Source organism: Marmota marmota, unplaced genomic scaffold (assembly GCF_001458135.2).
Source record: "Marmota marmota marmota unplaced genomic scaffold, marMar, whole genome shotgun sequence".
NCBI classification, from domain to species: domain Eukaryota; kingdom Metazoa; phylum Chordata; class Mammalia; order Rodentia; family Sciuridae; genus Marmota; species Marmota marmota.
This window is the reverse complement of record NW_025999926.1, coordinates 4,356,071-4,370,491: the sequence shown is the minus strand read 5'-3', so window position 1 is coordinate 4,370,491 and position 14,421 is coordinate 4,356,071. Positions and strand designations below refer to the sequence as shown.

The 14,421-nt window shown below is 52.4% G+C and overlaps 1 protein-coding gene across 17 annotated transcripts in view; it reads right to left on the bottom strand.

The window, feature by feature from the left end:
• The window catches only part of Cdc14b (cell division cycle 14B), a 140,480-nt gene that overhangs the window by 6,795 nt on the left and 119,264 nt on the right, over positions 1-14,421 (bottom strand). For 6 of the 17 annotated variants that reach the window (XM_048800317.1, XM_048800324.1, XM_048800329.1 and 3 more), the window contains 2 exons: positions 8,282-8,398; positions 3,658-3,867 (listed from right to left, as the gene is read on the bottom strand). The exons of 1 other annotated variant lie outside the window; for it this stretch is intronic. In XM_048800317.1, the coding sequence (XP_048656274.1) occupies positions 3,768-3,867; positions 8,282-8,398 (217 nt within the window). In that variant the 3' untranslated portion in view covers positions 3,658-3,767. 10 more of the 17 variants (XM_048800320.1, XM_015503961.2, XM_048800322.1 and 7 more) reach the window with 7 other exon arrangements.

Genomic DNA, 14,421 nt, shown 5'->3' with positions numbered 1-14,421 from the left:
AGGGCCCAGCTAGGTGGTGGCCTCGGGACAGACCCAGCCTTACCACACCCTGATCTTGGGAGAGAGGACATTCTGGACTCCATCTCGGCTGTGGAGCTGTTTTGGTGGCCCTGACAAACCAACAAAGAAGGGTACACCTGCTTTATATTCCAACACCGGCTACCCTGACAGAATGCTCAGTAAGTGAAGAAACCGGAAGCCTCTTTGGTTAATACTTTTAATTACACGATTGTAATTGTACAATTTCCACTATTCAGTGTTTCGTATAAAACCATTTCCAATACACAAGATTTTCAAATGCAACAGTATGTATCAAACCACATATATATGCAAAGTCTGCAGGCCATTATGAAGCTGTTATCTTAAAAATACCGTCAGGAAAATAAACATTCAACCAGTTCTCTCAGCTTTAAAAAATATGATTAGAAATATACATTTTAATAAAAAAATCAAAACAATGATTGCTCAAATACTGATTCATCAGTTATATTTTAAAACTTTTAATAATCTGTACATGAGTGCACATTAGGTAAAAGTCTGCAAATAATTAATATAAAACTGCAGTACTCTCTACGGGTGATAAGGAGGTAATGTCCTACACAGTATGGGCGAACTGTCCAGTCTTTTAGACACGTCCCTAGTATTTCCACTTAGGGGCGGGGGAAATGGAGGAGCAGCAGGGGCCTCACCAGGACATCTCAGTTGCTAAGAACTATTTGGAAAATTCCATGTTTTTAAGGTGGAAGTTTGATGAGCATTGCTTTTTAAATGCACTAAGGGAAGATAACAGGGAGAGAGAGCAGCAGCTGGGTCCTTCTAGAACATCAGGTAAGCACACTGCTCACCTGTCACAGACGGCCACTCTACAGAGGGGAGAAGGCTCCAGAACTCCTGGCACAGGGCACCCGGAGCACCCGCAGCCCCCGTGGCCTGCAGGCCCACACTGTGCCCCAGAGCAGGCACGAGGGCCTCAGGGGGACACTGGGAAGACCTTGGAGACAAGTCTGGGCCTGAACCAAGAGGTAGAAAACACCCCGGGACAGGGGCAGCGGGTGGGTGGGGCAGATGGGGGGAGGTGAAAGGCTCAAGCTCGTAACCAGAAAAGTCTAGAGACAAGTAAAGCTGCCACGCTGGGCAAGTAAGGCCACCTTTGAATGAGGCATGGCTCACCGTGACTCTGTCCCCTGTAGGGAGCAGGGTTCGAGTCTGTCTTGGTATTCCATGGGTCTGTCCACACTTCCAGGAGCCCAGTTTTGTAGACACTCCACCCCGGGTCTCTCCCTGACTCTTGATGATCTGAGTCAAGGGCACCTATCAATACTTGTTTCTGATTTCACTTTCCCTGGAAGCGGGATTGGTGTGCTCTCAAAGCTATCTAAGGCTCGCTCGTTGCTCAGCCTGATGAGCACTGCCTCATCTTCCACAGCAACAGGGTCTTCAGCAGGACCCCCAAGTTGGAGGCCCAGAAGATGCGGGTGTTTTGTGGTTTCAGGTGGGACGGGGTTTGCTCTTATTCACAGCAGGTCAGACCCAGAGCCTTCTGGATCCTACACATGTCCCTGTAAGCTTAGTAATGTTGCTATGAGCTCCTTCTTGGGCCCTGGCCCTGCTTACCTGGCACCCCAAGGAATGTGTCTTCCAAAGCAGCCTCGGACTCATTTCAGTGAGCTAGTGACACAGGGAGGTTTGGCAAGAGCCACAGTGATAGCGATTTTAGCTGGAGAGCTGAGAGGCCGACACAAAAAGGCGACTTAGAGGAAAGCGCTGTGGTCACCAAAGGCTTTGGCCCAAACCCAGCTGGCTTGCCCACACGAGGGGCCAGCTTGGTAGGAGCATGTGGGTAGATGCATGCTCATTCTGCTGCAGGAGAGAGCCTGATTCAGATGGGCATGTGGCTAGTTGGGGAGGAGGTGGCCCTGGCAAGGTGTCCCTGAGACACTGCAGCCCACTCCTGGCGTGCTCAGCCTGGCCTCAGCCCATGGATGCTCCTCCTCCCAGCCAGCTCCTGGGCCTGTCTGCCTCCAGGCACAGAAAGCCACTGCTTTCCTGTGACCTAGTCCCTAAGGTTTAGAAGCTGGCCTGACAGGACTGGGTGTGGAACTACTGGCACCCTACCTTTGCCCTCAGTGCCTGTACATGCCACGCTTCTCTCCAAGGCAGAAACCCTGCAACAGGCGCAGCCACCTCTCGATGACTTCATCCTGTCCCACGTCCCACTCATGGGCAAGGCTGCTCTGTGCGTGGGATCCCGCCTCCATACATTCATCTGGTCTTTGGAGGAAGGTGGTGCCCGGAGCCGCCTTCCGATAGCGCCCTTTCTAGACTAGCCAGGAAAGCGTGGTCACCACAGAGGAAAAGCGCTCGCTCCTCAGGGAAGGTGCTTGCAAAATGTTCTTCATGGGCCCCGTTTTTTTAAGCAGCAGATAAACTGTGTGACTGCTGCGGTCACAGCCCCCCGCGGTGGTGCTCCAGGAGGTGAGGGGACAAGGCACAGTTACTGTTGGACTCCCTGACCAAAGGCAGCGGTGGGGGCTCACTGCCAACTACTGAAGCCCCAAGCAACACCTGTCAGCCGCGGGGTGGCCTCGGCCCGATGGCTCAGGAGGAAAACCCACGGCGGTTCAGAAAGACTCTGAAAACCTGTTGATAGTTTTCTTTTTCAAGCCACCACGATGTGAGATGGCGGTTTCCTGGGGCAAAGCCCCACTATGTGTGTGTGCGTGTGTGTGCGTGTGCATGCGTGCGTGTGTGCGCAAGTGTGCGTGTGCGTGCGTGTGTGCATGCGGGCTTGTTTCTTCATGTCTAGAGGAAAACACTACTTTACTCTGCCTGGCTGGGCCACGCAGGAGCGCAGAGCCTTCCACTTCTTCAGTCCCTAAATGACATCAGAAAGGAAGGACCCGCCATCGCCTTCCAACTCGGACACCAGCTTGTCCTCCTGAGTCGTCTAAAGCTTCCATTCAAATTCTCTGGCAAGTCTGAGGTGGCCCAAGTACCTCGGGGTGGGACAGCGTGCGACAGTGTGCAGGTGTGGCTTTCACAGGTTCTGGTAATAAAGCACTCTTTGGTGGAAGACAAGCAGCTTGGGTACTTCACAGAGGGAATGTCACAACAGTATGTCAAAGAGAAAAGGGAGGACGGGGAACTGAACAGTATCCCGTGTGGAAAGGACCACGAAGGCGTCTGCGGGGCCGCGGGGCAGGAGAAGACCAAGGCATCAAGGTGCACCCTCAGATGCTCCGCTCTCCTGAAGGCCAGCAGCCAAGGGGACTGCAGTCATGGGGACACAGGCCACACACACCGGGCAGCTCTCTGGACGGCAGAGGCGGCGACTGACACCTGAGCTAGGGTTACAAGAGTGTTCTGTGGTTTAACTCGAGACAATGCTAGAGAAAGGAGAGCCGAGCCGTTCGCGCCACCGCCCGCACCCCGGGCTCAGTGGCACCAGACGCCGGTGGGTCTTTCCTTCTCCGAATGAGCTTCTTAGGTGGAAAGCGGCTAAGGCGTCTGCAGTTTGTTTTGTTCTCAAAGAAATTGTGCTACATCTTGCCGGAGTTTTGTGTTCCCAGAGTCTCCGGCACTTCTGGTCACAGGTTTTTAACTTAACGCAAGACTGTTTTAGTCCTTGACAGAGAGGGACTGGGGAGAAAGAAGAAAAAAGAAGAAGAAAAGGGTTTTACCGTGAGGTTTTAAGTGTCCCAGAGGCAGTTACCAAGGATGAGGGAGGCAACGCAATGAAAGGATCGACATGCGGAGGAGAGCAGGCTTCAGGTGCATTTGAATGACAGATGCTTTGGAAGAGACAGCACCCCACAATGACAAAGTACAGACAGAGAGGAGGAGGGCCGAGCAGAAAAGGGCTCAATTCTGGGAAAAAAAAAATTTAAAAATAAAAACAAATAAAAATGAACGGAGATGGGAGGGCAGGGGTGGCAGAGCGAGGTGAGTACCATACTGCCACCAAGGGCACTGGCTGCAGAGCTCTCCTTGTCCTTCCTTCCCTCTGGGGAACCCGGCTGCGAGGAAGGCGGAAAGAAGGAAAGACGAGGAGGTTACTGCAGAGGCCATCAGCTGGTCCCAGGCACCACATGCCGTTCCCAGCTCCGCAGGGCCCATTGGGCACATCTGTGATGGGACGGCCCAGCAGGGCAGTGGACACACCCAAGGACCCTGTCCTGCTTGATGATGACCTGGATCCTCACCCCCCTCTCTCCCAGCCCCACCCATGTGCGCTCGTCACTCTTCCAACTCGGTCACAACTTGCAGAGAAAAGCAAAAGCGAGAGTCACAAGAAGGCTCCCTGTCTGGAGGAGGCCTCACTCGGATGCCCCTGCTGCGTCCCCTTCCGATAGCCCAGAGTAAAAAGGTCCTGGTCACCTGGTGGAGGCAAGTGGGAAAGAGCTGGAATTTTAAAGGGTCGTGAATTCACGTTTGGAAAGATCGGAAGAAAACCAGCATTTAAAACATGCAAAGAGAGAACTTCCTGGGACCCTGCAGGGATGGGTCAACCCCAGTGGCCACAGGCAATCAGACAGGCACCCCCATCTGCGACTTCTGAATCCAGATCAGCCACAGGCAGGACAGAGGGGACTTTGCAAAAGGACTGAGGAAGTCGAAGAAGCCAAGGTCACAGCCTCCAGCCGTGGCCTGGGGGCTAGAGAAGGATCCCCAGCATCCCTCCCCCCACCACGGGAACCACAGGGGAACAAAGCAGCCCAAGGCCACGGGCAGCAAAACGGTGGTTCCCAAAGACGCCACTCGCAATGAGAGTCACTTGTACAAGAGATTCCTTACAACATGGGATGGAGAGTTAAGAAATAAGACTGCCCAAAAGAACCGGCAGGGGCTTCCAGAAACGGGCGCTCAGTGGGAGAGCTGGGTGAAGACAGGACTGGAGCACAGGCCAGCAGACCCCAGAGGGACACGGTACACAACAGGTCTCCAGACAGCGCATGGGGGACCCAAGAACGGGAGGAGCAGGCCGATTTTCCACTGCACTTTCTAGTTCTTAAGAGAGAAGTGTCAGATGGTCCCCTGGCTCAGCCGGAAGTGGGAGGAGAGCCCACGGATTCGGCTTTTGAACTTGAGAAAGGGAATGAGGCGTCACAGAGTCTCATTGGCACTGAGGGCCGCTGCTCTCGGTCACCAGGCCACACGCCCTCTGTGTCTGCTGTGCCTGGGCCACTGCACTGCACGTGGCTCAGGTTTAGCATGGTGTGTCCAAAGGGACACGTGACAGAATGATCATCTGCCAGGACAAACATGGTGGCATCTCTTTCCCAATAACACTTAGCACAACATTCCCGTCCCCACCCGCTACCCAGTAAGCTCGCTGAACAGGTTTGGAAAAAAGTTCTCCAAGGCTGAAGACCCCCTCAGCCAACCGCCCAAATGAGGAGAGCCAATTCAGCGTGAAATGACATCTGACAGGCCCCCCGTCCTGAAGCCTGGAGGAACAGATGTGTAAAGGATCCCCGGAGCTCCTGCGCCCCAAGACAGGGCCGAGGGAGGAGGCAGGACCTGCAAGACAGAGGACCTGCACACAGGAGGGATAGCACGGCAGCCTGCCTGTGCCCGGAGGGGACAAGGGACGCATGTGGAAAGGGTCCTGATTTTAAGCTACTCTGCTGAAAGAAAAGACTTCAGCCCCATCCCAGGACGACTTGCCAGTCTCGCCCACACTTCTCCTCCCCGAGTCAGGCCACACAGCAGGGCCATCGTTCCCGCTCTGTCCCTGTGCCACCCTCCAACCAAAAACTAGGATGACCCCGGCCGGCAGCCCTGGCTCCCAGTGCCCCCAGAAGCAGTGTGGACGCTGCACATGGTCTCTTTGTCTTTCTTCTGAAAACAGGTGAGGTGAACAGAGGTGAAAACCCCCCCACCCCGAGAGGAGGTGGCTGAACAGAACCTGAAAACCCAACTCACTCGCTGTCTTACTCCTCTGCTTCTCTAAACCGCCCCCTCTGAAAGTGCATCTCAAAATTTAAAAGAAGTCTTTCTTGGTTTTTGGCACTGCCCCAAATTCCCGGAGCCTGCTCTGGGCCAGTTCACTGCTGAGCCTGGATTACTGGGTCTGAACTCCCCACGAGGACCCCCAAGCACCCTCTGCGGAGGCTCCCTGCATCAGAAGCCCTCTCTCCTGAGCAACACGAGCACAGGCCACCCAAGTGACATCAAAAAATCTTGACACTGGTGCACGGCCCACCCTCCTTAAAGGAACACGGCAGCGCTTGGGCACGTGCAGCTCTGTGACTGGACTCTGTTCCTCCACAACCTAAAAAGGCACAACCCAGAAAAAGCAGAATTAAGTACCCAAGAAACGCAACACAGTGATGGAAGCCCGGTGCTTACACCTAAGGAGGATGGTGTCCATTCAGAGCATGTTGAGATTTACCATTTTAACTTCTGACGGTTTGCCTCACCTAAAAAGTGTCAGAATCAAAATACTCCCATTTCCTACCATTTAGCATAGAAAAGTTGGAAAATAAGAAAATGAGCCGGCCTGGTGGCACATCCGTGATCCTGGTGGCTCTGGAGGCTGAGGTAGGAGGATCATGAGTTCAAAGCCAGCCTCAGCAGGCCCCTGTTTCTAAACAAGATATTAAGAAGGGCTGGAGATGTGGTTCAGTGGCTGAGTGCACCTGGTTCAATCTCTGGTACCAAAAAAAAGATAAAGAAGAAAAACACAGTCCCCAGCTGTTGTGTCAATCATATGTAAGAACGTTAGTGTCATGACAGATCTTTCCTCTGGTCTTATTTCTCTAGACACAGAAATCGTTACATCTGCCAGTGTGGCTGTAGCTGTGCACCTCTCTTCCTACAGTATAACGTGCATACACAAAATCAGGGCAATATCTCAGGCTTTTTGTGTGTGGCCCTTTTCTTTTGCTTCTGGATCATTTACTCAGGTCACTGGATTTTCTTCAAAAACATGTCCGAAGCTTTGCCCAGCATGGATCAGGCCCTAGGTTGATCCCCAGCATCACCAAAACCAAAAATAAGTAAAAACACTACTCTCAACTCCTTTGACCTGATGGGACAGCTTGGGTCATCTCCTCTTCCCTGCTGTTATGACACTCTGACATCATGCTAAGGATGGAGTACCCAAATATGACCTTCTGTCAGCAATTCTCTAAGCCTCCCGTCAAGTGGAATTGGTCAGTGAAAACAGTGTGAATATTTGATACATTTCTCATGAAAAATTAAAAGCCCCAAAAATCATGAGTCAGTGCCTGACAATTCTCAAACACTCAAGCAGGGGCACTGTCACCTTCCCGTGTACATCGAGTAAGGAGTGGACATTTATAAAGGAGTCGGCTATGAGGAAAGGCGTCAGAACTGAGCCACTTCTTAGGTCACTAGCACACACAAGTCCCAGACCAGGTCTGCTGCTCCTGGCACACACCAGGGACCGACCAGCGCCACCAGGGAGCAGCGAAGAGAAGCAGGGAGACCGTGCGGACGCGTGACCTGGACACGTGAGTGCCTGGTTCTGCTTCTCCACAGGCCGCCAATGGTTTCCGGTAAGAGACCTGTGTGACCACAGCACAAAACCAGAGCCGCGCAAGCTGCAGCTCCGGGCAGTGGCAAAGGGGCCCCACCTCGCATGCCCGAGACAGCTGTGACCACATTACTGACGCGTCCCTCAAAGAGAACGTGTTTTCAGAATCCTTTCAGAATTCAACGTCCACCTTTGGTCCATGATAAGTAAACAGGGACAGTGGCAAGTGGCTGGTGTGGTCCTAGGACAGGTCCATGTCCCAGTCAGGGCCTATATTTAAAGGAAGAGGTGATGAAAACTGGATCACAAATGGAGGACGCAGGAGCAGCACTGGATGTGGACCGTGGCCACGAGGACCCGCGGGCCTCGGGTCAGGAAGGGCCTCTGCACGGGCAGACACTGGCCACCAGCTGAACTGCAGCCAGTGCTCCAACAGACATGCTAGCAGACAGAAAGATGGTCAGTGTTCTGGCAGACGGACAGCAAGACGCCTCGGAGCTGTGACAGCACTTTGGAAACTCCATTTAAAAACTCTTCAGAACAACCACATTCTCAACTCTCCGCAGCCCACATTCCAGGGGTAAGAATTTCCTGAGCCACAAAAGGAAACAAAAGCCTGCATTCAACCGCCCAGAATCTCACACGCCCCCGGGTGAGTCCTCTCCCACTGCAGGGACCCTGCCCTCTGCGGTCTTCTGCCCATCTCGAGAGCTAGGGCCTAAAAGAGCAATCTGGAAAACCTTGCTGGAGCTGTTCCCAAGAACAAGATTCTTTTCTCACCTTTTAAAACTGCCTTTCCTCGCAGCAGATCGGGTGGTTCTTTTAGTAATGCCTGCACTGCCAGAAATGTCAGGTTCAGGTGTTCTACAGCTCTGAACACTGGACTGGAGAATTACTCTGAAAACAGTTGGAAAAAAATGAGATTATATTCACCGCAACAACTTTCAGACACTTTGACAGAGGAAGGCATTCGCGCCTTTAATGCAAATTATTTTCTAGAGAATGATGAGATTGTCTATCAATATGCTTGTCAAAAAATACCCCAAAACACATTTTAACACCAAGCCTTTTTGAGAAGAAGCACCTCATTTCCCTTTGAAGGTTAAACAAAGATAACCGGGGTGCTCTGCTTTTGGAGAACAAATGCCGGGCATGATAACCGATTCCCACACTGAAGAACCCATCAAACGAATCTGTGAAGACAGACTCAGATTTCTAGTCATGGAAACAAGTCATAAACCCCAAATTCTGAAATATGTGAATATGAATTTAGGAATAGCTACACAATACTCACTGATAACAGCTCAATGTATATGTGATGAACACAAATCAATAATTTCCTGTAACATTTCAAAGTTTTAAGATACTTTCAAGCAAAATTTGAGTTTTGTCTGGATTGTAACTGCTTACTAAATTTCTAAGTACCATAAAATGAGAGTGAAATAATTTAAATGTCATGAAACTTGCCTTAACTCTAAAAGACAAAACCTTCCCGCCATAGCAGACTGCCCAGGAGGCAAAGGCAAGAATCGGAAAGAAGAGCCGAGGTGACAGCCATCCAGAGCCCTGCTCACAGGGTGTGTTTTCATCTCCCTGAACTGTCACTGTGAAGATGCCCAAGACTGCATAGGCACCGTCCTCACTTCTGAGTTAACCACTGGAAAACTAAACAGCACACACGCACTGATGCGTATCAACGTTTACTCATCTGAAAGAGAAAACACTGACTTGGAAAAGCTTTCTCCTCTCACGTTTGAGCCTCAGGGTGAGAACTGGTCAGGACCCAGCTTGCAAAGTGAAACAGCCACTAAGACCCACAGGAGCCTCCTGGGCCTCTGCCACCACCTCAGTAGCTAACACCCAAAGCCAGGGCCTGACTGTGGCAGGATCAGCCAAACCAAAGCACAAGCGACGTTCAGTAAGATGGGAACACCTCGTCGCTCAAAACAGCAGGTCTTCCTGAATACGGGCACAGTCTGGGACTGGTCTCTGCCAGTGGCCCCAAGCCCCCAGGGAAGAGGAGGTGGTCCTCCTGTGGCGGCTGCTGCCCTCGTCCACGCAAGATGTCTCAGTCCCCTGAAGCAAGCCCTCCACCTCACAGAGAAATCAAACCCTGGATAAATCAGCCAACGCTTGGTCCAGCTTCTCCTAAGGTCTCGTCACTGGGAATACAGAATGATCTAACAAGACAGAAATGCCGCATGCAGGATCACATGTGGTCAAGTTCATGACGCACGGACTGCCTGGATTCTGAGCTCTTCTCCCGAGGACAGGGACAAGCTCATGACATTTATGGGGTACACCGTGACACTTTGACACACGTTTGTGACACGTTGCAATCGGATCAGGCCCGTGGCCTCACCCTTGCCTCGCACACATGTCAAAACCCTTGCTCCAAGCTATTCTGAAATAATTACCAACCACTGTTACCACACACTGGGCTACGAACGCTACACCTCCTGGCCAACTGCTAAAACTTCTCTCTGGTGATATAAAGTGAGGAAGAGACTCTTACTCGTCTCTGTGAAGGATCTGACTCGGGATTCTGCATAAAGAAAAACAGCACAAGCCAGATGCAGTTCTGTACACCTGCGATCCCAGCTATTTGGGCAGCTGAGGCAGGAGGATTGCAAGTTTGAGGCCAAAACTGAAAAAGAAAAAACGAAATTCAACTGCCACCTCCTAACTCCTTCTGAGGTCCAGGCCCGGCAGGGTGGCCGCTCACCAGTCCCCCAAGCCACTTGTTAGGTGAAGAAAATGGGGGTCCTGCTGGCTTCTCTGAAATACCACACCCCATTGTTCCCAAATCTCAGGGATACTGATAATCAAAGGCCTAGACAATTTCCATACTGCATACTGTACATTGCCTGCTGAGGAAACCTGAGCTGACTCCTTCATCTTCACTGAAATGTTAAAATACTACTGAAAACAAAGCTCGGGCTTCGCTGGGAATATTTCTTAGGATTAGAAAATGCCTTTAAAAAGTACTTATTTCCCTGTAAAATGTGCATAAATTGATGTGAAATACTAGTAGATAATGATTTCTGTGGAATTCTGAAACTAAGAAGAGCAGGGCAGACACTCAGGGTGCAGTCGCTGCACCAGGGAGACCCACCATCTGTGCTCGTACCGCGTGCTCAGCGCACCTGCAGGCAGGCACCCAGAGGGAAAGCCCCCACCGCGCGCTGAAGTCTTCCAGAGGTGGCCCAGAGGTGACACCCAGGCCAGCCGAAGGCTTTGGAGCAACATTCAGCACAGATCTTCCACCTTCCCATCCTCCCTGAGGAGTTCCTCAGCCTCACTCCCCTCTGCCTCAGGCCACGTCCACTCTTCACTTGGCAGCATTTCTGGGCCCGCTGGACCCTCAGATGTGGACACAGGGACACCCGCACCACAAGGCACAGAGCAAAGCAAAATGCCGAAAAGCCGCGCGTCTTGCCTGTCAGGCCAGCGAGGGCCTGGACCTCCACGGCCAGGGAAGGCCATTGAGGGCGCCACGCACCTGTCCCTGGGCAGCCCTGAGGTGGGGTCTGGAACGAGGACACCTTTCCCAGGACCCGAGGCTGCCACAGGAACGGGACATGCTGCTCCGGACAGTGCTTCTCAGCTTGGCCAACCCCAGGCCAGGCTCCTTCACCTGCCCACAGATGATGACCAGAATGGGCCTGGAGTGGTCGCCTTCCAGAGCAAAGACCCTCTGAAACAAGCAAGGGGGAGGCAGTGACCACGTGGGTGAGACCTGCTCAGTCACTGGCACTATGGACAGCTCCTGGCTTCTGTGCACTCCCAGTTAAAAGGCCAACCTGGACACTGAGCTTGGGTGTGGGGCGCAACGGGCAGACGTCAACGACGACCACGGGGTCAGGGGTCTCAGAGCCAGCTGGGAAAAGCCAACAGCAATGGACCCTGGGAGTGAAGTGCCCAAGCACCAACTCCCCCATTGGAACACCGTGGCCACCTGGACAGTCTGAAGTCAGTAAGTCAAGGAAGCGCCCAGGCTCCTGAATACGTGGAACTCAGAGCTCACTGAAAGAAGGTGAAGAGAAGCACCTAAAAGACCAGGGATGTCAGAAACCGCCAGGGAGAAGAGACGCCAGGAGCTAAGGACACTCAAGAAAGTGCCTAAGAAAGGACACGCAGAGGGGTTTCCTTCTCATGATGCAAAGAGCATAATCTGCTTCATTTTTAAATCTTTCTGTCCATGTGAAAACACTCACTGAAACCACAAAGCACCCGAGTTGGCGGCCATGGAATTTGACTTTGGAAGAGATCCTAGAAGGAACTCTTTGTAATTTCCAACTCCAAGTTGGGACCAGAAAGACATTTCTGAAATATGAGGGAACAAAAAAATTTTAGAAAATAAAGAATGTAGGGTGACCAGCCTCAGAGTCACAGGACTTGATTCAGTGGGGGGGTCTTCACTGTGGCGTCCCACCAACACACTCCTGCAGAGAGCAAGTGTCTCCACTCATTTCAAGGATGAAAGGTCTCAGGAGAATGAAGACATTCTGGTTATTTTTGAGAAAGGAGAAGAACGGAGCCTAGAGACGCCGGAGGGGATGCAGACACAAGCACCCAGCCCCTTGCCTTCTATGTCCTTTAAGTCAAGGTCAACAGCTCTGCCCACTGCGCTCCCTACAGAGGAGAAGGAAGGAGATGGAAGACTCTGGAGAGCCACTGTGTGATGGCAGGGGCCAGGTCACAGGGTCCACAAGCCCACAAAAGCACTCTGCTGCTGGAAGCAGACCAGAGGGAGAGAATTCTTTTTTGCCACGTTAGTGAGGACATGCTCTAGGTACAGAGAACGAGAGAGGGGCAGCAGAGGCGACCGACTGGAACCCCCGTTATCCTCAGCGAGACGCTCCTGACAGGAAGTAGGAACAGATGAAAATGCCTGCGTTAACCAGTGGCCATTTCAGAATATCAGGTGAGAGTTAAGTGCAACTTAGAAACAGGGCGTGTTATTTTTTAGATCCTGCGTGAAAGGAGCAGCGAAGCCCTCCCTCCTTGCCAGCAGCCCCGGCACTGGAAAGAACCTGTGGAAGAACCTGTGAATGGGGCAGACCCGCCAAGCAGCAGAGCCGGCAGGGAGGACAGCATGCATGGCAGAACCACGCCGCAGGCCAGCAGAGAGCCAGAGAGAAGGAGCGGGACTTACAGCAGCCACCTGTCAAAGGGTCCCGCTGGCTACTGGGCTCTGAGACCCTCGAGACAGAAGAGGAGGACGGGAAGAATGTAGTCACACACAATCCACCAGACGGCCACACCACACAGTGCCGAGGTCAGCACAGCTAGGGGGCATCTGGAAAGGGGCGAAGGGAAAGACAGGTGTTCACTTGGGGATGCCACAGTCGTCACGTAGTAAATAAACAAATTAATCCATCGAGCCTCGTGGGAACCGCAGACACCCTGACCGGGCAGGAGCAGCAAATGGGATGAAAAGGGCCAAACGGATTTTAACCTTCTGCATGGAGGAAGAGACACCATCTTCAGCAAAACAGGTACGACACCTGGAAACTGTTGGAGAAAACGAGGGGCTGCGGGGAACCCGGCTCTGCGGGCAGGGCATGCTCCCCAACCGGATGGTGAGCTCAGGGCAGGCGCCCTGCCCGTTGTCCACCTGATGCAGAGCTGCCCTCGGCCCTGACCGGAGGACTCGGGCAAATCTACACTCATTTTAGAATCAGGGTGGGTAAAAGGGACTGGCTACTGCAACTGGATCCAGTGAAGGGTGAATACTGCGTTTTGAAAATGGATCACCAGACTTTCTACCTCTCACAGAACAAAAGGTCAAACTCAGTCTCTAGTTAAGTAACCACTCACACTGACGTAACTTCATGATCCTAGACCGCTCACAGTTAAAGGCACAATAAAGCGGACCACAGCGGTGGAGCTGGGCCTAGACTACCTGACCAGCTCACAGGAGACACAGCTGCTGATGGACACAGCTCTGACACCCACTCGTTCGGGAGTTCAGGCAAACTGCACAGGGGCGGCTGGGCTCTGAGCCACACCCCACCCCACCCAGGGCAGCAGACAGCACACTGTATGCTCTGGCTGTCTCCCCATGCAGGCCAGGCTGGCTTGCGCTGGCTGCTTCCTCGTCCACAGGTCCTGGGAACCTCCTCACACCTGGAAGGGCAGTAGCTCCCTCCAATACAGCACTTGCAAAGGGTCCCCTGGACACACATGTGACCAGACACAAAGGGTTCTATGGAGTATGTGCTGTGTGCAGAGAACTGGGCTGAGTGAGTCAGAAGTGCCTGGCTGGCCTCACTGGCCACCTCTTCTCTTGACCTTGTCATCGTGGTCATTAAAAGCTCTGTGCCAAGGAAGGGGACCATAGTAAATGGAGAACCTAAAATAAAACCTAACTTGTCCCAAGTCATACTTACGTCATCTTGTTGGCGCTTCCTGCAAAACAGTGAATCTAATAATCAAGGGTTAAGATGACATAAGACCACATTAGCATACAGACAGAACACCTGGGAACACTGGAGACCCCACCCATCCCCACCTGCACCTGCAGCTGTTACCCTGAAACCCAAGCAGCCTGGCTGAGTTTTAAAAGCCAACCCCCTCAATCACCACAGAGAACCTACTGGCCAGCAGATCAATGTCCTGCGGCGTGATTTCTATCTCCACCAAAGTCATGTCTGAGACAGGCTCTGAGGCAGGGGCCCGTTTACCATTTCTAGTAACCTCGCTGCTCCCCAGATATGGACCACTCTAAAGGAAACATCAGAGGAATAGTATTTGACATGCTTTCTCCTGGAGTCCCTAGGACTCGTCTATTTCTCACCAAGCGTTCCTTCCTGCAGGTATTTCCACATGACTAAGGACCAGTACCCAGGCAAAGGGACTCATTGGCAGGAACAGTTGAGTCAAGCCCAAACCAGTGGACAGAGTTTGAATTTAGA